The 24144-nt window shown below is 49.3% G+C and overlaps 9 protein-coding genes across 9 annotated transcripts; 3 read left to right on the forward strand and 6 right to left on the reverse strand.

The window, feature by feature from the left end:
* Positions 1 to 746: 746 nt before the first annotated feature.
* Positions 747 to 2456, forward strand: FPRO_02491 (uncharacterized protein; the record flags this gene model as incomplete). Its single annotated transcript, XM_031227402.1, has 4 exons — positions 747 to 1009; positions 1068 to 1235; positions 1295 to 1696; positions 1760 to 2456. 4 exons carry the CDS (start codon positions 747 to 749, stop codon positions 2454 to 2456), a joined length of 1530 nt encoding a protein of 509 aa, XP_031077842.1.
* Positions 2457 to 2755: 299 nt separating this feature from the next.
* FPRO_02490 (uncharacterized protein) lies at positions 2756 to 3553 on the reverse strand (the record flags this gene model as incomplete). The annotated part of the gene is made up of 1 exon (XM_031227403.1): positions 2756 to 3553. One exon carries the CDS (start codon positions 3551 to 3553, stop codon positions 2756 to 2758), a length of 798 nt encoding a protein of 265 aa, XP_031077843.1.
* Positions 3554 to 6396: 2843 nt separating this feature from the next.
* FPRO_02489 (uncharacterized protein) lies at positions 6397 to 7733 on the reverse strand (the record flags this gene model as incomplete). The annotated part of the gene is made up of 2 exons (XM_031227404.1): positions 6397 to 7098; positions 7149 to 7733. The coding sequence occupies 2 exons, from the start codon at positions 7731 to 7733 to the stop codon at positions 6397 to 6399; spliced, it is 1287 nt and encodes a 428-aa protein (XP_031077844.1).
* Positions 7734 to 8144: 411 nt separating this feature from the next.
* FPRO_02488 (putative peroxisome biogenesis factor 7) lies at positions 8145 to 9305 on the forward strand (the record flags this gene model as incomplete). Its single annotated transcript, XM_031227405.1, has 3 exons — positions 8145 to 8317; positions 8380 to 8605; positions 8658 to 9305. 3 exons carry the CDS (start codon positions 8145 to 8147, stop codon positions 9303 to 9305), a joined length of 1047 nt encoding a protein of 348 aa, XP_031077845.1.
* Positions 9306 to 9697: 392 nt separating this feature from the next.
* FPRO_02487 (putative dead-box protein precursor CYT-19) lies at positions 9698 to 11805 on the reverse strand (the record flags this gene model as incomplete). Its single annotated transcript, XM_031227407.1, has 2 exons — positions 9698 to 11381; positions 11438 to 11805. 2 exons carry the CDS (start codon positions 11803 to 11805, stop codon positions 9698 to 9700), a joined length of 2052 nt encoding a protein of 683 aa, XP_031077846.1.
* Positions 11806 to 12354: 549 nt separating this feature from the next.
* FPRO_02486 (uncharacterized protein) lies at positions 12355 to 13392 on the reverse strand (the record flags this gene model as incomplete). Its single annotated transcript, XM_031227408.1, has 2 exons — positions 12355 to 12941; positions 12999 to 13392. 2 exons carry the CDS (start codon positions 13390 to 13392, stop codon positions 12355 to 12357), a joined length of 981 nt encoding a protein of 326 aa, XP_031077847.1.
* A 922-nt stretch (positions 13393 to 14314) lies between these two features.
* Positions 14315 to 18246, reverse strand: FPRO_02485 (uncharacterized protein; the record flags this gene model as incomplete). Its single annotated transcript, XM_031227409.1, has 4 exons — positions 14315 to 14932; positions 14984 to 17878; positions 17930 to 18017; positions 18071 to 18246. The coding sequence occupies 4 exons, from the start codon at positions 18244 to 18246 to the stop codon at positions 14315 to 14317; spliced, it is 3777 nt and encodes a 1258-aa protein (XP_031077848.1).
* Positions 18247 to 18861: 615 nt separating this feature from the next.
* On the forward strand, positions 18862 to 22619 carry FPRO_02484 (putative chromosome segregation protein cut14; the record flags this gene model as incomplete). Its single annotated transcript, XM_031227410.1, has 5 exons — positions 18862 to 18888; positions 18950 to 18990; positions 19039 to 19159; positions 19212 to 22300; positions 22355 to 22619. 5 exons carry the CDS (start codon positions 18862 to 18864, stop codon positions 22617 to 22619), a joined length of 3543 nt encoding a protein of 1180 aa, XP_031077849.1.
* Positions 22620 to 23004: 385 nt separating this feature from the next.
* FPRO_02483 (uncharacterized protein) lies at positions 23005 to 23832 on the reverse strand (the record flags this gene model as incomplete). Its single annotated transcript, XM_031227411.1, has 1 exon — positions 23005 to 23832. The coding sequence occupies one exon, from the start codon at positions 23830 to 23832 to the stop codon at positions 23005 to 23007; it is 828 nt and encodes a 275-aa protein (XP_031077850.1).
* Between the last annotated feature and the right edge of the window lie 312 nt (positions 23833 to 24144).

A 24144-nucleotide genomic window follows, 5' to 3' on the forward strand; every position in this document is an offset into this window, starting at 1 on the left:
CACCTTGGACACGGGCCGCCGCGCCGCACTTTTATCTGCATTAGAGCAGAATCATGATCGTCAAGGTTTCGGGCCAGTTCGGTGTTGGCCCGTCCCTGCCCTTATGAAAGCAGAGAAATTTTCATGGCTGACTCTGATGAGCATGTGAGTGACAAGCAGCACAAGCAGCACAAGCCGCAGCCAGTCGTTGTCATGGGTCTATCTGGTTAGCCGCTCGAACCAACTAAGCACACCATACCTCAGCCCCAAGTACAGTGATGTATCAGCCAAGTTGGTTCGGTTCAGCCCCAGATAACAACATGGCTGTTGTGTTGTTTAGAACAAGCACACTGCAGCCTACTTTTAGATAGTAGTATATATCCCAGCACGCCACATTTATTGTGACACATCAATTGGGAACAAAGCTGCAAAATCCGGTCCCGCATCCGATTGCACTCCTTGATGGTGTAATCTTGGCTTTTCAAGATCATTGGCTGATGGCTGTGGCCAGGTCAACTGCAAAGAAAGGATCACAACGTCTAGGGGCTGTCATTGAGCCTATTATGGAACGGCTGTCGAATTGTGTAGACTACAGTAGGCAAACAGATTCGAGCGGCGCATTCAAGAGGTACATGTTTCTTCGTTACCTTAAGGTCGGGCTTGACATATCATGATACTAGAGCAAGTTAAGCTTTGTCAGAGACTTACGTCCTTCTTTGCACGTTCAGCACACCTTAGGTTTTGCACTACTGATCTTCAGCACCACAATGGCAGTTCTCAAGGATTTGGAAGCCAACCAAGAGCTCCATGTATCCGAACACGCCAGAAACAATACCGAAAATGGAGAAAGTACCAGTGTTTCTACTGCTAGGAACGCAAAGACTGGTGTATTCTCGAGGTGGTATAAGAGAGTGCTTGACGCTGGTGTCGAGGAGAACGGGGTTCGGCCAGTGCCCATCGAAGAAAGAACCCAAACGCAGCACAGCAACCTTTTTACTGTGTTCTTCACCTGTCTGTTATGTATTCTACCGTGAGTTGGTGGCATAACCCAACCTACTGATGATCGCATATATCTGATAATATCTCAGGTTGCCAACTGGTGCTCTCGGCACGGCTGTATACGGACTAGGATTGCGAGATGTGTCGTTGATAATCATCTTTTTCAACATTGTAACATGCATCCCCCCGGCTGTTGTCAGTATCGGTGGATGCAAGACCGGGATGAGACAAATGATACAGGCTCGATATTCCTTCGGGTGCGTTTCAAGACTTCAAAGATCATTGCAAGGAGATTGCTGACATTGCGGTTTGCCAGGCTCTATCTTGGAATCATTCCCATCCTGCTCAACGCTGGAACGGTAACAGGGTTTACGCTCGTGGGGTCGGTCGTAAGCGGACAGGCCATCGCAGCTGTGAATGAGAAGGCCAATATAAGTGTGAACGTAGGCATCGGCATAGTTTGCATTCTCAGTTTTTGTCTCGCGTTCCTAGGATATCGAGCGGTCCACGTCTGGCAACGATGGCAATGGTTACCGAACTTGCTTGCCATTGTCATTGCCGTCGGCTGTGGCGGGAAGCATCTGATGAACCAGGCTGACCATGACCCGGCATCTGTGAAAAGTGTCGTCGGATATGGAAGTCTAATGGCAGGGTATTTCATGACTTTTGGCGGGACTGTCTCCGACTTTACCGTCTATCACGACCCCAAATCATCCAAGTAAGGATTCCTCGATATTGTATTGTGATAAATCAAAGCTGACAACCTTCACCCAATTCACAGGCTCAAGATCTTTATGTACGTGTACCTTGGCCTGATCACCCCATCGACACCTCTGCTCATTCTTGGAGCTGCCATTGGTGGTGCTCTTCCCAATGTCGAGCCATGGCAAACGGCTTGGGATAATTATGGAATCGGCGGCGTCATGGCTGAAATGCTCGCACCAGCGGGGAGTTTTGGCAAGTTCGTTCTTGTCGTTCTCGCTTTGAGTGTTGTTGGTAACATGGTCCTGTCCAGTTATTCAGTCGCCTTGTGTTTGCAGATGCTTGTTCCTGCATTTGCCAAGGTGCCGCGCTTCTTGTTCATCGTCGCGACGCTGGCTATCATGATCCCAATGTCGATCTATGCGGCTGCTAAATGGGAGGAGTCCCTTGTTAACTTTCTGTCTGTGATTGGTTATTGGGCGGGATGCTTTGATGCCATTGTCATTGAAGAACTCATAGTCTTTCGAAAGATGAACTACCTTTCTTATGAACCCGCGATATGGAATCAAGCACGTCGGCTTCCAACTGGACTCGCGGCTATCGGAGCATCTTTGGTCAGTCTTGGGTTGGTGGTCCCGTCAATGGACACGCCGTGGTTCACTGGGCCCATTGGAGAGCGAATTGGTGACCTGGGCTTTGAATCGGCTTTCGTGGTCACTGGGATTGCCTACTATCCGCTTCGGACCTTGGAAGTCAGGTTGATGGGTCATGTTTGAGAAGCATGCACTCATAATCCTGCGTGCTTGGCAATGTTGGAGAAAGATGAACAGAAATTCGTTAAGGTTATTGCCGCTGTAATGTCCATATCGTACTTGGTGGCATTTGAGTTCAATGCGCCAGTGAATGACAGCAGGAATTATGATAGTACAGGATTACAGGGAGAGATAGGAGTTTGGGGTAAGAGAACAAGGTGAGCAAGGAGAAGGAGGGTTTCCCAGATACATGTTGAGAAGACCAGAGGGATGGCTGAAACATAATCAGAGGCTTGTATATATATATAGCCTAGCTTTAGGCACTAGGCGTGAAGCGTGCCACACAAGACAACGTCTTCGCCAAAAGGATGCCATGAGACATTCGATAGCCGTGCAGCAGGAATCGGAACACCTGCTGGATCCTGAAGGCGATCTGGCGACACGACAACGCCTCCTTGACCAAGCCAGGTTGGTGCAATAGTAACAATAACGGAGTCAACTAATTCGTGATATCGAGGATCAAGCAGGGAGTTGATAATTTGGCCGCCTCCCTCGACCATGACGCTGAAGAGGCCTGCTTGATGCAAGACTCTGAATACATCATGCCAATCAAAGCGCATGCGTCCGTTGGGTGCTAGTGTAGTCGGAACATGGATATACTTTCCGCCATGCTGCTCGAGTAGTACAACGTTCTCAGTAGGTAAGTCCTGGCTAGACACCCCAGTCAGGACAAAGGGAGCGAAACCATTACCGAGGCGAGAAACCTCTAGGACTTTGTCGGAGCTGCTAGGAGCCCATCTGAGATGAGGGTCAATGACAATGGGCCGGGGCTGGCTTGTAGCACCGATTATACGACAATTTAGGGCTGGCGAATCGGCCAAGAGAGTAGAAACGCCGATGAGAATAGCATCGTGTCGTGAACGAAGATAATGAGTCATTGCTTTTGAGTCGGGCCCGGAGAGTCGAGTTCGGACGCCAGGAGCCAGGGAAAGCGATGAATCAAGTGAAGTTGCAAATGTGAGTGTCACAAATGGCCGTGAGGTTCCAGACGGGTTTGTTGATGATGGAAGTCTGGATTCTAGCATAGCTGCTGAGGATGCGGGGAAGTTGAGCTCCGACATTTTGAGTTCTTTCCCGTGATAATGAGGTAGGATCTGATTAAGGGGGATACGAAGATGAAGAAGATATCTCAGAAGGTAAGGTAAGACACAAAATAGAGAGCTTTGATGCCAGGTGCTGTTGCCCTCGTAGCGCTGTTCTGTAGGTAGGTTGTAGAAACTTCCAATACGCCGCCAACAACTTCTTCAAGAGACTGGGTGACGTGGCGAAGTAGATGAACAAGATCTGATTTAATCGTTCTTTGAGCTCCGATATTCTGTGGTGATTTAACGCGAAGACGATACCTCGCAGGTGTTGGTGTTAGGTTGAAGTATTAAATCGATAATACCTTGGTTGAGACGAAGTTGAAATTGGCTTTCCTGATTGGAAGGAAGGGTACAGGCAGCGGCTGGCTGAAACCGCTGGCGGGAATGTGACAGCGGCAGGCGCGGCCCACATGCCGTTCACGGGCCTTGGCAATCGAATCAACCAATGAATATAGATATTACGATAAACTTGAAGTCTAGTATTGAATTCTCAAGTTTCAATAGGAGGGCGAATGATGCCTGCGATAGATCTTCATTTTGATTCATTTTGACTTTTTTCAATGAAGCAATCCCGGGCCCATAACGAATGCTGATCATCATCCTGCCCTGTTTCACGCGTGAGTGCCGCTTCATTCATCCATGGTATTCCAGAGCGAGGCGGTTCGTTCTTTGGATGATTGGCAACTGGTAGCTCGATCTATCTATTAAAGATAGCAACTCAAACAGATCCAAGAAAGTCTAGTACTTTCAGATTCAAACCCATTGCTCGAAATAAATCGTCGTAAACCAAGAGGCGCTAATAATTTATCCTAGCAGCTTGAGACTCAAAACGATCAAGATTTATATTCTCGCATACTTTTCAGTTGTGGTAGTACTATATATAGCGACTAGGGAAGACAGCTTCTTGTGGAAAGGGAGTGGCATATGCTCGAGTCATAATCAGAAGCTCTGAAACCGGACAACGCTTTCTCATATCTTAAACTTGAACTTAGTGAGTTCCCGCGACTGCAGTAAGCACTGGTTACCTTATTATTTGATTGGACTGAACCCAATTCAACTGATGATTCAATAACTACTAGACATGCATGAATGGATATCAGGTCGGATCGAAGTTACCCAGGTACGGGGAATATGTCCAGTCTTCACTATCTACTACCTAAATAGTAGATAGACTACTGCCCTAAACTATTGAATATTAACTTTTGTTGTAGCTATTTTCGGTATCATAATAGCCGATTAGGCTAGATTTCCAAGACTCTGAATGGGGCAATTGGGTAATCCAAGTCACATGAATAAGAGCATCTGCGGATGCTGCGGGGCAGATCGAATAGATCTAAGACAATCAGATCGGGTCTGTATCTTCATATCTATATGCTCTGTTCATATCGAGGATAGTTTCAAGCAAGCTACGTGAGTATTTGTGGAATAAAAACTTGTCAGGAGTCAAATAGGGGGAGCACATCCTCGGCAGCTGGAGCCTCACCATAAAATCATGCAAATCCGTTGGAATAAATAAATTAAATGCTAGCGCTTACTGATCAAAATGGCGTAACATTGAGCTCATTAATGATCTGGTGCCTTACTGGTGGTACGGCTGCTCACAAAACCCCTGAAAATCGTTACCAGGACTCGACGGAAACATGATGAATCGACAGCGGCTGGGAAACAAGGCCATTCTAGGTCAAGAATTTCAAAGAATGGCAGGTCCAATTGAGACGGCCCATATTTTACGTGAATCTCGCCCCCAAAGTCAATGAGCTGTTGTTTGGTAGTGACCGAGCATCCCACGGAGATCCAACAGTTAGCAACGCCATGCGTTACACAAGGAACAACCACCAGTTTTCAGAAGCCTTGAATTGATTTCGATTGGGCGCTTCAGATTGGCTGTTCAGGGCAATTCGACAAGGCAGAGCAACCATTATTGGTAGAAGGCCTATCAGCCTGGATCACCACCCAAGGCTTGAATAGATAGACATTATGTATTTCCAGTGAGTATACACCTTCCCATTAGTTGATACAATTTCCCCATTGGTAGGCTGAATAAGTGGGGGTAATTCGATCTGCCAATATTCCCAGGGCTATGTGAAGGGAGTCGTAAATGCTTCCAGTACAGAGGTGATTTACTCAACCCATGCAATGAATCAATGGTAAAAGCATCAGTAACCTTTGTAATATCACGCTGGAATTATCTAGCTTATTTTGATAATGCCAATCTTCTTCAGCTAGCCGTGGCCTGCCGATTTGGTGCCCTAAAAGAATGGACTGGATCACGGCCTACGAATACTGCGAGTATATTTGTTACATGAGGATCACTCAATGTTAAATTTCTAAATCTCTACACTCATAATTTACCATAAAATATGTATGGGTTCAGTGGATTTGATTGTCAGCTTGGGGAGCTTATATGTTCCATTATCTGGAGGATGCCTAGCTTCAAACTTCAAGATACCTAATCATAGGCAACCAGAAGTGCGTATTTAGGGAACTGGCTGGGCCAGCACGACTGATTCCATTTCAGTCACGGTCATATCAAATCGACATTCTTCCGTATGCCATATGGTGGGGTATCTGTGGCAAATACTGATCTTTGTCTTGAGGCTCCAATCTTTGATCAGCTTGTAAACGAAAGTGCCAATTCTATATGGAATGCCATGGTGTATCTCGTTGGTACACTTGTGACCAACGTCTGAAGAGGCTTTAAAAGGAATGGGCTCTCTCAGTTAGAGAAACCAAGCATCAAAGGGGCTCCACTGCATCAGACTTATACAAGAGTTAAGAGAAGAAACGAGAACTGGCTAGATAAGGGTTGTATTGAATTCCTAAGTCTTGGTGCCAGCTCCTTTTCTAAACAGGGGATTCCCATCATCATCAAACTCAGCCCACTGAAAGAACCCGCAGTTCTCCTGTCCGGGAGAGTTGGCATAACACATCCAAAAGTATTTTCCAAAATTCTCTTTCTTTTTCGTCACCGCTCTTAAGACGCACGGCAGCCCACATCGACACTTTGGTGTAGATCGTGGGTGTAGGTTTGCCTTGTAGTCTCGGTATGTAATATTGATACGCGTCGTGCCAGAAATGGGATGTGGATCAATCGATAATGCCGGCGCGATGCTATGCTTCCACTCTTCTTGCATCTCGGCATGCATCACGAGAAGAGAGTTATGTGGAAGATGTATTGATATTTGACCTTGTGCATCTTGCTCTTGGACCGTTTTCGCATCGCTGTCTCTGGGTACTATACGTCTGACACGAAATTCGCGGGCAACCCCTAGTGAAATAGACCCGATGACGGCGCGAGGTCCAAGATATGTGAGATGGTCGCTATGCCATCCGACATTCTGCTGTGGGCCGGTATATGCATTAACAAATGCTGAGTTTGGGACCCAGGGATTTGGAGATTGATATTTCAACTTTTTCCCGCCAGGGTATCGAGTCTTGATTCGTTTCTGAATCTCGGAATTGACAGCTTCTTGGACTTTTGGCTTGACCTTGATAAGCTGAGGTGTAATGCGCCGGACATCCTGTATATCATTAATCAAAGACTGTGAGTAGAAGCGATCACTAGATTTACCGTAAGTCGACCGCCGTTGTAGTGGTACTCTGTTTTCTGCCGTTCGATCTCGTCGTAGCTTTCGACATAGAAGCTTGACGTATGGGGACTTGATACTACGTTCTCAAATAATTGGAAAGTGATCTTCTCGAACGATTTTGATTCTTCAAGTAGTTCTTGGAGTAATTCGTTGGCGTCTTCAGCCGGTAAAAAGTTGTGTATAATCGTGCACGGCGTATGTTCAGCCACGTCTTCCGGATCATACAGGTGCAATGTGCTTCCGGCTTTTGACTTTAATTTCTTCTTCTTAGGTGTAGAATCCAAGGATGTCGAGTAACTTGGGGTTGCATATTGCTTCAAGGACTGCTGGTATCCAATAACTCGAGTGCCCTTCTTCACCGGAGCCTGGACTCTAAGCGACGCCGATGCCTCAACAACGGATCCATCATGCGCTAGTAAGATGTCTAGTAGAGTTTCCTGATCAAGTGGGGGATGCAAAGACGATAACAAAGCCAACTTGACTTCGGTTGACTCTTCTGGTTCTGCGATTTCCTTTTGAAGCTCTGGAGATGATTTCCGCTTGGGACGAGTCAAAAAAGCTTTCATAGTTTGATTTCAGTATATCCAATAGCATATGTTATACGCTGTAACTGAAAGTGCTCTCTGACAGATGCGCCAGCATTTCGCAGTTTGGGAGACGTGATGAGGGGCGGTTGGTGACACGATATCGCGAAAGTTCCGAAAAGTTGAGACACGAAACCACGTGACTAGAATGACTCCGGTTATCACATACCCCCCGCAGATGACGCATGATCCGGTTAGCCACATAAATGCGATACTCTCTGCCCCGCGGGCTTGTGAGATTACCGAAACCGAGGCACATGCCAGTATAGCTTCGAGGGGAAGCTCTGCGATCTAAACAAGCCCAAGCCCATTGTCCACCGTAGCTTTCTTTGCTCTACCATAATATCACAGCTAACGCATGCGCGCGGTCTCTGAAGACCAATTTTCAGCGCAATGGCTGCAATGCTAGAATTCCGAACCCAAGGGTACAATCCCTACGCCGTCAAGTATTCTCCGTACTACGACTCGCGAATTGCCGTTGCGACTTCTGCCAACTTTGGCATTGTGGGCAATGGTCGGGTTTTTGCGCTCGCTCTGACGGCGCAGGGCGTACAAGTTGAGAAAACGTATGCGACGTCCCGTTGCTGGACTTATGAAGTGTTACTAGAAGCTAATTTCGTCGTCGCAGTTTCGATACAAACGATGCTCTGTACGACTTGTCTTGGTCCGAGATCAACGAGAACCAGTTGATTGTTGCATGTGGCGATGGGTCGTTGAAACTGTTTGACTTGGGAATTGACGATTTTCCGATTATGAACTTTCACGAACATAAGCGAGAAACCTTCTCTGTCTGTTGGAACCCTATAACCAAGGATACATTCATATCGAGCTCATGGGACGGCACAGTCAAGATTGTACGTCAACCAACACCATTTATGCACAAGCTATATTTCTAACACTTCACAGTGGTCACCGACGCGAAATCACTCGATAAAGACGCTGCCCATCGGAAATTGTACCTACAGCACATCGTTCTGCCCCTCCAACCCCGCCTTGATATCTGCCGTCTCCTCCGACTCCCACCTCCGAATCTTTGACCTCCGAACACCTTCTTCGGCAAAGTACCACCTCACGGCGACGATACCGGTCCACGCTTCCGGACCGCAACCGTCACCCGGAGCTTCTGCGCCTGCCGAGATTCTTGCCCACGATTGGAATAAGTACCGGGACACGGTGATAGCTACAGGTGGTGTGGACAGAGTTCTACGAACCTTTGACATACGGAACCCTAACGGAGGTCCGTTGTCAATCATGCAGGGCCATGAATATGCTGTGCGGCGTCTATCATGGAGTCCCCATTCGAGCGACACTCTTATAAGTGCCAGTTACGACATGACAGTTCGGTTATGGAATGACGGTTCGAATCAGCAGCAAGCTCCGCCAATGGGACCAGCAATAGGAAGTCAGATGGGAATCATGAATCGACATACGGAGTTTGTCACAGGAGTAGACTGGTGTCTTTTTGGTATGGGGGGTTGGGTGGCTTCTGTGGGCTGGGACGAGAGAGTGTTATTGTGGGACGCCAATATGCTGATGGGACAACGAATACCATGATGTTAAGCATTATTAGTTTGGCGTTGATTGGAGTGAGCGTATCTACGAATATCTTTGGTATATCAGGCGTTGGGATGTATTCCATGGGTTGAGTTCATCAATGTGCAAGTCTGCTAGCTGGTCAAATAACCACACACAATAAGCCAGAGAATCACAGAGCAAGACTGTTATTCAGATTATCATCATTTCTTAAGTTGAGTTGTCGTGGAGAATACCCAGTGACGCCTGCAGACATGTCTATAAACCAAACCCCTTTTCCCATATCTTACACTAGTATAAAATACAAAAATGCCCAATCGAAGTACAAGTCATACACATCCCATCCGTCATAGGTATCTGGTCTTGTTATTATCCGTACATTTTCGCCGTTTTCACGGAGTGTCTTTCACCACTTAGAATGAAGAGCGTCCGCCGTAGCCTCCTGAGCGGCCACCAGAGCTTCGGTCACCACCGCGGCCACCACCGTAGCCTCCTGAACGGCCACCACCGTATCCTCCCGAGCGGCTGCCACCAAAGCCTCCTGAGCGACCACCGCTTGAGCCTCCGCGGCCAAAACCACCAGATCTGCCACGTCCATGGTCATCCCGGCGGGCATTGCTTGCCATGGAATCAAAGGGATCACTGCTTTCTCGGCTTGAGTATCCATCGGATCGATCACCGAACCGTCCACCAGATCGATCACCAAATCGCTGGCCGGCTTCCGAAAAGTGCATGCCTGGCGCATTGGCTAATCCCATCTTCTGAGCCCACGGATAGGAAACAGACGGGGGCTTCTCCCATCCCCAGCCAAGACGTGTCCATTCATTAACCTCTTCGGCGATTGTCGCCTTGTCAGTGGCCATGCCGAACATGGATGTATAGGCTGTAGCGAGAATTGAACGAGGCAGAGTACCAAAGAGAGCCTTGGTCTTCTCGTGGTGAGGAGTAGTCTCACCTCCTGCCACGTCAGTCTCAGCGCTGCTGAGAGAGCTGTTCTGTTGAATGGGGAGACCCTGAAGCATCTTTCGAGCGCTACGGACGGAAGAGTTGGGAAGGATCAACCAGCCTTGGCCCTCCTTGTTCTGTCGACCAGTTCGTCCAAGTCGGTGAATGTAAGACTCACGTTCCCGGGGAGTATCGATTTGGATAACGTGTGTTACATTAGGAAAATCCATTCCTCTAGCTGTGACATCAGAAGAAAGAAGGACACCGGATCTGGCCTCGCGGAATCTATCGGCAGCTCTTTGGCGTTGTTGTTGACTCAGCTTTGACTGCATGACATAGGAAGAGAAATAAGGGGTGCCGTCGTTCTTAGCATTCTGGCGTTGCTGGTAAAATAGCTCGCCAGCCAGTTCAACCAAAGCAGTGGTATTGAAGTAGACAATAGCCTTCAAGGGCATGGCACCAGGTGTTTCCCTGATTGTTGCGGCTTCGCGCTCCAGAAGCTCAAAGAGGGTGGGGAAGACCTGAGACCATCCGGAGACGGGAACGATATGCTGAGGAACCTTGTCGTGGGTAAGAGACTCGTTCTCGGGGATGGTCTGGACAAACTCGAAGTCGTTGGCTCTGACCATGTTGCGGGCCAGCCGGATGACGCTGTCGGGAATTGTGGCAGAAACGAGCATGGTCTGGCGAACCTTCTCTTCAGGTTTGGGGAGGCACTTGATGATTTCGTTGAGCTCTCTCTCGAAGCCGACATCGAGCATTCGGTCGGCCTCATCCAAGACCAGAGCAGCCAGGTTGGGGGCATCAATGCCGCTGCCGGGGTCTTGGAGAAGATCGTTCAGACGACCAGGAGTAGCGACAAGAAGATGGCAACCTTGTCGTCGAGTCTGGTTCAGCATGCCGCGCTTGTCAGTGCCACCAACAGCACACTGAACGACGAGGCCAGTGTGTGAAACCAATCGGCGAGCCTCGACCGCGATTTGCTCAGCCAGCTCTCGTGTGGGAGAGAGAATAACTCCACGGATATCATCAGATCGGGCTTGACGTCTAGCGCTCCTGTCGGCGAGTGTGCTGTCTTCCTCAATCATTCTTTGCAGGAGAGGAAGAAGGAATGCAATAGTCTTTCCGGTACCAGTCTTGGCTTGAGCAACGCTGATTAAATGTTAGCTGATGTACGATATTTCTAACTTGATGCAAAAAGAACTCACATGTCAGTTCCCTTGAGCGCAGGCTGGATGGTCTTGGCCTGAACAGGTGTCATGGTATCGTATTTCATGTCGTCGATGATGGGCTTGAGAAGGTTGGGGTGAATGCCCTGGAGATCGGCGAAGCGAACTTCAGGCTCAGCTTCAGCTGAAGGAGTAGACTCAGACTCATTCTCATTCTGCTCAGCAGCAGCCTCGGTGCTGTAAGCGCGTGTGATGGAAGCAATTCGGCTGATGGCGGCGATAGAAGAGTGGCCTGTCAAGACCTGACGGCGAACAGCAGGCAAAGCAGTTCGAGTCTGTGTGAAGAGGGCAGCTGTAGCGGCGGATCTGGCCTGAGTGGCACAGCGCCTAAGGCTGGATCGAAACATGATGCCGGGTATTAAAGACAAGAATCGACGCTGAGATTCCGGTTCTGCGATTGATAGAAACTACAGACCCAGAAGCAAGAATTGGAGGAGGAAAAGAAAAAAAAAAGAGAGGATGATAATATGAGAAGAGGTTAGGTTGGATGAAGATTGGCGGGCGTCCAAGGGTCGCGCGCTGCTACTTTTGGGAAAAATGAAATTTTTACAGCGCTACCTTATCTTATCGTCTAATTGGCAGCGAGGCTCTACCCTGATTGGGTTAGATCCCGGATCTGTCACGTGCTCCACCGGAGGTCAGCACCGGGCCAGAGGCGAAGAGGCCTGTAAGGGTCCTGGAGCATTGCCACTAGCTCAGCATTGAAGATGAAGATGGAAGAAAATCCCCGAGTATGAACTGTATATGGTCTTGTGCAATGTCCAGTACCTTATGCTATGTAAATGCCAGTATCAAAACAAAACTCCGCTAGCCAATGAACATCCTTCTATCTCTATGTCTAAATCCTCAATGATAACTCCCTCTGATGCAAGTTCTCTCCAGCAGCTTGTAGGCCTCTAGTCACTCATCTTTGGTTTCGACCCCACCATCGAAAGACCCTCCCCGAGTCCATCCGAGATACCCTGAGTTACACCATCAACAGTCCAAACAAACACTTCTAATAGAGCCTGAGCAACTTTGCCATCGTTCATTTGCCCGATTGCTTCAGTCAACGAAGCGCTTTGCTTGCCAATTGAGTTGACCAAGTCCACGCCGTGACCTACGACCTTCTCGGAGATCTTGTACTTGCGCTCCAGTCGAGCTGCGCATCTAACGAGTAATAGCAGATATGGCATTAGGAAGCTGAGGAAGAAGATGAGATTGACGACGGTCATTTGGACTCCGCGGTGAATGATTGAACGGGGTTGACTAGGACCAACGCGTTGTGAGTCGGATTCTGCTCTAGCCAGAGCCATATCTGACAAGTTGACTTGCTCTGGCAATGCGCATTGGATTCTTCTGAGTTCGCCTTCGTCAAGTTCTTGCGGGAGAGCTTTGAGAAGATATGTCACCCCGTCAACAAAGGCTTTTCGCTCAAACGCAACATCTTCTTCTGCTACAGCAGCTTTGCCTCCATCAATAGAAATATTGACGAGGTTCGTTCCTATTGGACCATGTCAGCACAAAACACTACCTATTTCTTGGTCCTTAAGTTTCTTACCTTGTCGTGCAAACTTCCAATGCACGCCAGACGCCGCTCGCATAACTGGCTCATCCTCTGGTGCTTCCGAATAAAGGACTCGACTCATCGGCTGAGGATTCAAGTTTCGTGACTCGACAAATCCACCGGAGTGCTTTACCATGTCCGTCTGGAGTGGTTGGGCCATTGTAGCCGAGACATCAGCTTCTGAAAGAGGCCGAGGCTTTGTTTGTGACCCAGATACCGTCACACCTGGACGTAGAGTGTGAAAGCTGATACTCCGTCTGAGAAAACGAATTGGCCCGGGGAGTGAGTTTGGAAGCATGGAGACGACGTTGAAGATCCTGCTTTCGGTGATTTGGTCGACTTTAATCTCGTCCAGAGATGGCGCAAATGATCTGAGATGAGACGCCATGTTTCAAGAGCTGCAGGCTAAGGGATGAATGAGGTCTCGGGAGAGTGGAAGTGAGAAAACAATAGAACGTCGTCAGGTTAACTCGGTGATGAAGTGAGGGTTAGGTCTAATCAGTCATGATGTGGATGTGGCAGTATGGTTTGACTTTTAAGTAAAGGAACTTTCTCATACAGACCTCATGACAAAACCATCAGATGAGAAAAGGCGAGAGGAAAAGAGAGGAGCAATGCCATATCATGAAACAACCGCATCAAATAGAATCTTGCACGAGGTCTCGCCTCGCCTCGCCTACAGTTCCTTATCGTTTTTTTTTTTCTGGGTCCTATTCCGTCGTGCTTCTGACATGTGAAAACGGTTAACTAAGAATTTGTTGAGACCATGGCTCTCCGCATCTGCAGATAAGGTTGATCTTCCAATAACGTCTCGTTTCTTGGTGGGGAATTATCATGAGCAAAAGTCAACTTTGTTTCCCCCTTGGAGAGGCTGGAAAGCTATTTATAACTCCACTACCAATCCATCATCACAAGCAATCGGACTTCCTCGGAGCCATAAACGTATAATGATTCTCATTCGATAATTCAATGTACAAACGCCCCAACAATGTATTCCATGCATGCGATATTATACGTCTTGCTTGACTAAACGCTCGTTCATCTCTTCCTCCTCGGTAGCCTTGATAGGCACCCTATTCCATTTCGCCATGCGCCAATCCAGAAACCAACCATTGTCAAAATGCAATCTCATCTATCACAAATGCGCTCAATCTGCTGCATCCGATGCCCATATGCCAAACTCGACCAGAGTCAATCAATCGCTCCCTTTTTTCCGTTTCATTAACGTAGCCATGCTGCCGCTTCTTAAGCTTAATCCCTCTGAACACCCAATTGACTTCATCAAGTATCCGTATCACATGCATATGCCATTACATCATATCTTTGCTCAGTTCGTAAGACCAGCCTCCCTCACGTCTGAGCTTGTCTCTGGCAGCCAGGTTCTTTCGGATGTCCTCTTCAGTAAGACGATCTGTGCCGCTCCAATTGGCACTGGATGTTCGGGCACGGAACTTGTGGTGTCTGTCTTTGCTCTTGTCGAAGACCTCCTCCATGTTCAAGGGCGCAGGAGGACCGAAGATTGACGCAGGGTCAATATCTTCCTGTCTAAAGAGGGCATCTCGAATGTATGGGGAGTTAGCCCATGCTGCGACCGTACCCGCTTGCGGTTCATCATCGTCCTCATCTTCATCATCTGTCTGGATCTCAGGAAGCTCAATGGCCTCGCCATTCTGGAATCGCGGTGATGATCTTGGCACAGATTTGGCTGCAGACTTCATTCCATTGACAGGACCGGGACGTCCAGGTGTCTTGTAAGAAGGTCCCGCCGGGTTGGGGTTCGGGGCGAAAGGAATAGTCCCTTTGTGAATCTGAGCCATGTCCATAGGGTTGCCTCCCTTCATTTGACTCTGAGCAACGCCAGTCTTGAATAGGTTCTGTGCGCTAGCCTGGGAAACATAGCCACTCGTAAGAGTCTTCGTCTGCAGATCCTGGTACTTGTTAACCTTTGTTGGAATACAAGACACGCTTTGATTGCTCACCCTCTTAAGAGCGCTGGATGGACGAACTGGAGGTCCCTTGATATTAGGAGGCTGCTCCATATCAAGCTCATCAGCATAGTCATCGCTCGTTCGACGACGCTTGGCATCCTTTGCCTGGTATTGAGGTCCACGTGCAGGTGGAGGTCTTGAAGGTCCATCCTCGTTAGCATCTCGAAGTGGCCTTTTGGGGCCAGATTTAGAACCATTTGTCAAGTTAGCATTGACGGGTCGTCCCATGTCATCTTGCGATCTGAAGATTCCAGAGTTCATACGAGAAGGAGGACGAGGCGGTCCCTCTCGCTGCACCGAAGCAGACTTGTCCTGCTGTAGACTGTACTGAGGTGGACCATTTGGCTGTGACCGAACAGCTGGGGGCGGCGCAGGGGTCTTCTTGGCCTTCTCAATGATTGCCAGTCGGTCTTGAGCTGCTTGACGCTGGGCATTCTTCTCACGCTTCTGTCGCTCTTCCTCTTGGCGACGGATGGCTTCTTGCTTCTTCTTGTCCTCTTTCAATGCTGCGCGATCGCGCTCAATCTTGGCCTTCTTCTGTGCAGCCAAATCGAGACCTCTAGGCCGCCCATTTGATCCGGTAGAAGCACCAAAGTTTGGTGCAGATTGCTTGGGCTGTGTAGAGGCCTTGCTTGCCTTGCTGATTGTTTGAGGAGGTTGAGAGCTTGTCGAAGCACCAAAGTCCTGATACCCGCTAGCAACAGAGTTGCCAGGGTGTAACTGTGAGCCAGTGTTGACCTTGATGTGAACGGTAGGTGTCGCCTTTGTCTTCGCCGCTGGCTCTCGGCCTGGCTTCGCAATTCGCCTCATTTCCTTGGGGCGAGATAGTTGACCGGGAATGGCGGATCTGTGAGCAGAAGGAGGAGGTACCAAAGCAGGTGCATCGCCCATATCAAGCTCCTGGTCAGCGGCTTTGGCCTCTGTCTCCTCCTGAGGCTTTGCCCTTCGCGGGCTGGTTCGGGTTGGCTTAGGTGTAGCCTTAGGAGCAGGTGTTTCAACCTCTTTCCTGGCAGCGACCTGCTTTTCCATGTTGGCAAGCTTCTCCTGCTCTTTGCTGAAAACTCTGGCCTTTTCCCTTTCCTTTTCGCGCTCCTTCTCCAATTTCTCCATCTGCTCAGCTTGGACTCTAGCCTCTTTCTCCCTTCTCTTCTCCTCCTTCTCGCGTTCTACTGAAGCTCTTGTGCGCTTAGCAACTGGTCGAGGTGCAGTTGACTGCTGATCGGTAACAGTATCGCCACTCCTGTGGGAGTCAATGCTTGCCTTAGGAACGATTGAATCCAAAGAAGGATCAGGGAAAGTTCCAAGCTGAGCTCGAGATGGCGAGAGCAGGGATGATTTGCCTTCGGCGCTCAGGGCTGCGCTGCTGGCGATCAGGCCCTTGGAAGTGCTGAGAATGGATGACATCTTGTTCTTGAGATGCTTTAGAGGACTGTCACGGAAGAGCCTCGTTGGAGACTTGGAGGGGGATGAGGAAGAAGGTGCAACAGCAGTGGCTGGTCTCACAGAAGCGTTCGTTACCGATATCGTCTTCTTCAATGGGCTTCCCTCCTCTGGATCCGAAGCTGGGATAAGTGGAACAGCAGGCACCGATACAGACTTGGAGTGTCCAAGGTATGCAGGTCGCTGGGGCTTGTTGGCCCGAGCCGGTGATCGGATACTGTCACGGTCTTCATCCAGGTCAAAAGATCCAAGAGTCTGCTTGCCGTGGATTCCTTCCATTACATCGGCAGTTCGGCTCTTAGAAAGTGACGGCCTTGTGGGTGTAGGAGCAACAGGCTGTTGTGTAGTGGGAGGGACAATCCAATCATCATCTTCGTCTTCGGGGAAAGCACCTGGAGTTGTTGTGGTCTCCAGCTTTCTGGGCGATGATGACTTAGGTTCAGGTACTGACTGAGATACAAGTTGTGGCTGCTGCGAGTTGGTAATGCTGTGAATTGACTTCGAGGGTCGACTTCCATTTGGCTGCGATTTACCGAGTACACTAATTCGGTCCTGTAGCATCTGGGTGTATGTCTTGTTGTGGTGGATAGCAAGCTCCTCAGCGTTCTTAGGCTGTTGAGGCACTGTAGGGAAATCATCAACGTCCATCTCGTCTTGATCCGACTCGTCTGATGCACTGTTTTCTGCGTGGCTTGCCAGGCTTTTTCCTCTTGTGTTTCTCCCCAAGTAACTCGTCCTCTTAGGATCGACATGACTTGTTCGAGAAGCTCTGGCGCCAATACTCTTACCTGCTGTGAGAGGCTCACGAGCAGGGAGAGAAGGGAATTGCAAGCTGTTGCGGAAGCCCGGGCGGACGGGACTAGGGCTGTGGCGATCAGATTGAGACTGTGCATCATCCTGGATGGCGTTCTCGTCCTCCTGGGGCTCGGCCTGAGCCTCTTCCATATCAACGTCAGTTGTCGCTTGTTGTGTCTTGATCGGCGAAGAAGTCTTGATGGGGTCCTTGGCAAGAGATGTCCGTGAGGGACTTGGCTGAGGGAAAGCAATGGCTTCATCCAAGGCAACAGGGTCAATATTTGAGGTATCTTCGTCCTCCAGGGGATCAAAGCTGGGAGGGTTGACATCTTGACTTCCGAAATAGCCAGAGTCGCCCTGCGTAGCCGGTTGAGATTTGGCTGCTGGAACTGGTTCCGATGCTTCTTCAACGGTCATGTGGGCGTCCTGGTCCGAGTGAATGGCTTGGGCGTCATCTGAAGGCTGTTCTGGCGCGTCTTCGACTGGTCCATCAGAGGTAGGAGGCGCTGACTTTGGCGATGGGGCGTGTCTTCTGGGCGAAGAAGACTTTGCTTGGTTCACAAGCTCCCTTTGGGGAGACTGAAGAAGAAGATGTTGCGCGAATCGGTTTGCTGAGCTCGATGGTGTGCCCCCAAAAACATTGGATAAGGGCTTCGAAGAGTTAATATGTGTTATTTGTGGACATTTGGCGGCTAAGCTTACCACTCTCGGCTCTGTGATCAATTTTCGTGCTGTTCGAGGTGTCTTGCCACGGAGTCTTCCAGGTGTTTTGAATGTTTCGGCGATGTTCCTACCAAGCAGCCAGTCAGTGCATCGCGTCAAAACAAGGATCAAGACGCGTACGTTTCGTTCTCGTTGAAGATGTTGGCCATGTGCTCATTGAGCCATGAGAACTCATTGTGAGCCGCGTATGTGAACTCGTCTACCTCAACATCAACTATCTGAAGGGCAGAAGCGCGCTCATCAGCGACCCAAGCAGCTGAGCCGGTTGGAATGCGCGGTCCTCGCATGGCCGCCATTGCGTCGGTTGAAAAGGGGCGCGTGTGGAGATGATTGGAGTTGATTATCAACTATTGTTCGTGTGATATTGGCTATGTACTCATCGGGTTGGAAGGTCGGGATGAAGTCGAAAAGTTTAGTGTGTTGAAAGTTGTGAACTCGAAGTGCGAGAGGAGCTAGGTCTCAATAACAAAGAGGGATGTTTACCCGTATGCCGAATTCGGACTAGCGTTGATGGATTTCCAAGCTCGGTAGTGGGGCTCACTCAAGCTTCTATTCACGGCCAGCGAACGATGAGGATGTATTTCTTATGAAACAGAAGCATGTAAACAAAGTATCATAGGCCTCGGCGGGTTAATAAAGCGCATATAACGGCTTCTATTCGTTTATAGTTTCTACGGAAGTTAATAACAGCTCAATCTGAGCTGCAGGGCTATAACCGTTGTGCCGAAGCTAAACTTCAAGTACCTTTCTTAACGCCCGGCCAATTTAATGATATCAGCCAACACGTGCTGATAACGCCTTATCGGTCGCAACTCTCTTGTTTACTTTCGCGTTCCCCTCCCCCTTTGGATGCGGAGCGACGAAACATAGCAAAAAGATTCAACGAAGCCGCGGACTCAACCTCGCCCAACATGAGGGTTATTGAAGTAATTATTGACGTGAGTACTTGGTTCATACTATTTCCCTGCTATATCCATTCTGACTTTTCTTTTTTTACAGGGCTTCAAGTCTTATGCCGTGCGTACCGTGATTTCAGGATGGTAAGCCAACTATCAAAACATTCGAGGAACAATAACCAACATATACAGGGACGAGAGTTTCAATTCGATCACCGGCCTCAACGGTAGTGGAAAGTCAAACATCCTCGATGCGATATGTTTCGTTCTCGGAATTACAAACATGTCAACGGTTCGAGCGCAAAATCTACAGGTCAGTCACCGCCGATTCGACCACCTTTAGTACATACTAACGACAACCACAGGACCTGATATACAAGCGCGGTCAGGCTGGTGTGACAAAAGCCAGCGTCACAATTGTCTTCGACAATCGAGAAACCAAAAAGTCCCCGATCGGTTTCGAAGAATATGCCACCATTAGTGTTACACGACAGATCGTCCTTGGAGGAACATCCAAGTACCTCATCAACGGCCACCGCGCTCAACAACAGACAGTGCAAAACCTATTCCAGTCGGTGCAGCTCAACATCAACAGCCCCAACTTCCTCATTATGCAGGGTCGCATCACAAAAGTCCTCAATATGAAGGCTGTAGAGATCTTGGCCATGATAGAGGAAGCTGCCGGAACCAGAATGTTCGAGGATCGTCGAGACAAGGCACTCAAGACAATGGCCAAGAAGGAAACCAAGCTAGTCGAGCTTCGAGAGCTCCTCAAGGACGAGATTGAGCCCAAATTGGAGAAGCTGCGAACTGAAAAGCGTGCTTTCCTAGACTTCCAGCAGACTCAAAACGACCTGGAGAGACTGACTCGAGTGGTAGTTGCGTACGATTATCTGCGCTACCAAGACTCTCTAAGCCAGTCAGCAGCAGATCTCGAAGGAAAGAAGCAAAGGCGGCGCGATCTGGAGGAGTCAGCAGCTCGTCTGAAGAGTGAAATTTCTCATCTTGAAGAGGATGTGAAGAAAGTGCGAGCTCAACGAGACAAGGAGCTTCGAAAAGGAGGCAAGGCTTCAGCACTAGAGGAGGCAGCCAAAAAGCACTCGAATGAGCTTGTGCGACTAGCCACCATTCTTGATCTGAAGAAGTCCAGCTTGGCAGAGGAAGAAGAAAAGAAGGTGACTGTTGAGAAGACGGTCTCAGAGTTGGAAGCCACCCTCCAGGAGAAGACGGCCGCTTTCGAGAACGCAAAGGCTCGGTACGATGCCGCCAAAGAAGACCTGGAACAGCAAAACAAAGACGCTGAGTCTAAGGAAGAACTTCTTCAAACTCTACAGACAGGTGTGGCCTCCAAAGATGGCCAAGAGAACGGCTACCAGGGTCAACTTCAAGATGCAAAGAATCGTGCAACGACGGCGGCAACAGAGCAAGAGCAAGCAAAGATCAAGATTGCGCATTTGGAAAAGCGTGTCAAGGAAGAGGAGCCTCGTGCAGAAAAGGCGAAGGAGCAGAACGCCGATCTTCTGCGCGATCTTGAAGGCCTGAAGACACAAGCCCAGAAGTTAGAGAAAGAACTTGGTCGACTGGGCTTCGAACCTGGTCAGGAAGAGCAGATGTTCAAGAGGGAGTCAGAGTTGCAACAAACAGTTCGCAATTTGAGGCAGGAATCTGACAAGCTGAAGCGTCAAGTCGCCAACACAGAGTTCAACTACGCGGATCCTGTGCCCAACTTTGATCGATCCAAGGTCAAGGGTCTTGTCGCCCAATTATTCACTCTTGACAAGGAGCACACTCAGGCCGGCACTGCGTTGGAGATCTGCGCTGGAGGACGTCTATACAACGTCGTGGTTGATACTGAGGTCACAGGTACACAGCTGCTACAAAGGGGCAAGCTACGAAAGCGTGTCACTATCATTCCTCTCAACAAGATCGCTGCTTTCAAAGCCTCAGCACAAACCATCGCTACGGCTCAAAACATCGCACCTGGCAAGGTTGATCTGGCGCTGTCTTTAGTTGGCTATGATCACGAGGTGTCAGCAGCTATGGAGTATGTCTTTGGCAATACTCTGATCTGTGCTGACGCAAATACTGCTAAGAGGGTCACGTTCGACCCGAACGTGCGCATGAGGAGTATCACTCTTGAAGGAGATGCGTACGATCCATCTGGTACACTATCTGGCGGAAGCTCACCAAACTCGAGCGGTGTTCTGGTACTTCTCCAGAAGCTCAACGGCCTGACTCGTCAACTGAGCGAAGCCGAAGGTGCTTTGAGGGATCTCCAAGCCCGCATAACTAAGGAGAAGGCCAAGCTGGACCAAGCTCGCAGAATCAAGCAAGACTTGGATCTCAAGAGCCACGAAATCAAACTTGCTGAGGAGCAGATCAGCGGCAACTCTTCGTCTTCCATCATTCAGGAAGTCGCGAATATGAAGTCAACCATTCAAGAACTCAAAGAGGGTATATCCGAGGCAAAGACTCGACAAGCAAAGGCGATCGCCGACATAAAGACCATTGAGAAGGATATGAATGACTTCGACAACAACAAGGATGCCAAGCTCGTCGAACTGCAGAAGGCACTTGATAAGCTGCGAGCTGGCCTCGGTAAGAACGCTGTTGCCGTAAAGACTTTGCAAAAAGAACTCCAGGGTGCACAACTCGACGCCGAGCAAGCGGGTGTCGACTTGTCTGCTGCTCGAGAACAGTTGCAAGAAGTCGAGATCGCCATCAAGGCCCAGCAGAAAGACATTCAAGACCTAGCAGAGCAAAAGGCTGAACTCCAGGAAACGCACGACACTGTTCAGGCTCAGCTTGATGATGAACGCGCCAAGCTGCATCAATTCGATGACGAGCTTCGAGCTTTGGAAGATGCCACTCGCTCCAAGAACTCACGCATTGCTGAGGAGAGTCTCGAAATGCAGAAGCTTGGTCATCTTGTAGAGAAGTTCCACAAAGAGCAACAAGGTGCTGCCGAAAAGGTCGCCCGACTAGAGAAGGAGTTCGACTGGATTGCGGACGAAAAGGACAAGTTTGGTCGCAGCGGAACTCCGTATGACTTCAAGAACCACAACATTGGAGAGTGCAAGTCAACATTACATAACTTGACTGAGCGCTTCCAGGGCATGAAGAAGAAGATCAACCCCAAGGTCATGAACATGATCGACAGTGTTGAGAAGAAGGAGGTGTCGCTCAAGCACATGATCAAGACTGTGATCAGGGACAAGCGTAAGATTGAAGAGACAATCGTCAGCTTGGATGACTACAAGAAGAAGGCACTTCACGAGACATGGGAGAAGGTCAATGGTGACTTTGGTAACATCTTCTCCGAGTTGCTTCCCGGAGGCAGCTTTGCCAAGCTCGATCCTCCCGAGGGCAAGACTATTAGCGATGGTCTTGAGGTCAAGGTCTGTCTTGGTAAAGTGTGGAAGCAGAGTTTGACGGAACTGAGTGGTGGGCAAAGGTATGCAATCCCTGACTATCACTGACATACAAATGCTAATGCTCTGACTTTTAGATCGCTGGTTGCTCTATCTCTCATCATGGCTCTGCTCCAGTTCAAGCCTGCCCCTATGTACATTCTTGACGAGGTTGATGCCGCGCTGGATCTCTCACATACCCAGAACATCGGTCGTCTCATCAAGACCCGATTCAAGGGCTCGCAGTTCATCGTCGTCAGTCTGAAAGACGGTATGTTCCAGAACGCGAACCGCATTTTCCGCACTCGCTTCAGCGAAGGTACCAGTATGGTGCAGGCTCTCACGCCTGCGGATATGAAGTAATGATGTTGACGGCAACTGGGACATGTCTGGAATGAGTGTATGACAAGGACTAGACCGGGTTTTGTACATGAGGCGTCGGGCTGGATGGGGAGGTATGATGTATTTTAGGCATTGGGATACCATGTGTTATTGTTTGATTTAGTAACGTCAAGGCATGCATGGCCTGCAATTTCTTGAAAGCTTCGAAAGTGCTTCATTATTCAGGAGATAAGTTGATTGCGTGATGTGATCGTAAATATTAAATTGACTTGTATCCCCTCAAATAATGTTGTATGTCAGGTAACTGTTTCTCCAGGAACACAGAATACCCTGGACGTAACAAATCATGATCAGTGCCATTCAATCTGTCGATGTGTTGATCAACTTGGTCCAGAGCCCTCATGTATCACAGTTGTCCTACCCTGAAGACCCCAATTTGTTGCTCAGCTCCCAGATACCGAGCCAGCTCGGCAGGAAGCTCAACATCCATGTTCAGTCCTATAGTATTTTCCCCGCCGATCTTGACTTCAGCGAAGGAATAACCTCTTGAGCGAATTTCTCCCTCGTTTGGGAATGACACTGGCAACAAGAATTCCTTTTCAGGTCTGGCTTTCAAGCCGTGGCTAATTTTGGCTGCGACTTGTTGCAGAATACCCTGTAGTCCTGGATCTGTCCAGGGAAACCTCAGGACAAGAAAGGAACCTTCAATATGGCCCAACAAGCGGCTTGTCTTGTCTGGATCAGGAATCCAGAGGTCGACTTCGATGTTGGCTAGCAACGGGAAGTGTTCACGTGAGATGGCTTGCCAAACATCTTTCTGACCAACTTCAGAGTCCCGTCGAGCAAGCGTATACAGACGATCAAACTCTGAGTGCTTGAATGAGACAACGTCGCGCTCTAGCTCAATTCCACGACATGACTGAACAGGGAAAACCCGCAGACTGTGTGTGACAGCCCGCTTCCCTTCCGGCTCTGCCTCGGGGAGCCGGCGATCGGGCGATCTGCCAGGGCCGATGTCCATGTCTCGGAGGGCCACGCCGGCCCGCGAGTGGGTCTGCCGGAGGACATCGCTGCAATCCACGGGAACGGGAGGGAAGAGGATCAAGACGGGGACGAGGAAAGCGACGAGGGTGACGGTGAGAAGTATGAGCGACACGGCGTCTAGGTTGCACACAAAGTGCTTAGTGGCAGCCACTCCATCACGGATGCGTATACCTGAGAGCATAGTTGTCATATTGCTCAGCCGCTGGGCGAGGGCTGAATCGCGACCTGCAGCGGTAAGATAGCTCTGCAGGCGCGGGATCAAATCCGTCATTTACCGTCGACTGCGCTAAACACTAGGGAGGGAGGACTGAGTCGAGTTGGGTTGGGTTGAGTTGAGTTGAGTTAACTTCAGAGATGCATATGCACTGCAAAGCGCCTCTCGCACGAGCTGCGCAATAGGGGGAGACCCAGGATCTGAGAGCTGAAGTCGACGCTAACGTGCTAGTCCGATATTGATCGGTCTCGTTCTTGAGTATTTGCAGATCTTTGTTGTTGTCGGCCA

This window comes from Fusarium proliferatum, assembly GCF_900067095.1.
Source record: "Fusarium proliferatum ET1 genome assembly, contig: FPRO_scaffold002, whole genome shotgun sequence".
In the NCBI taxonomy this organism is placed as follows: Eukaryota; Fungi; Ascomycota; class Sordariomycetes; order Hypocreales; family Nectriaceae; genus Fusarium; species Fusarium proliferatum.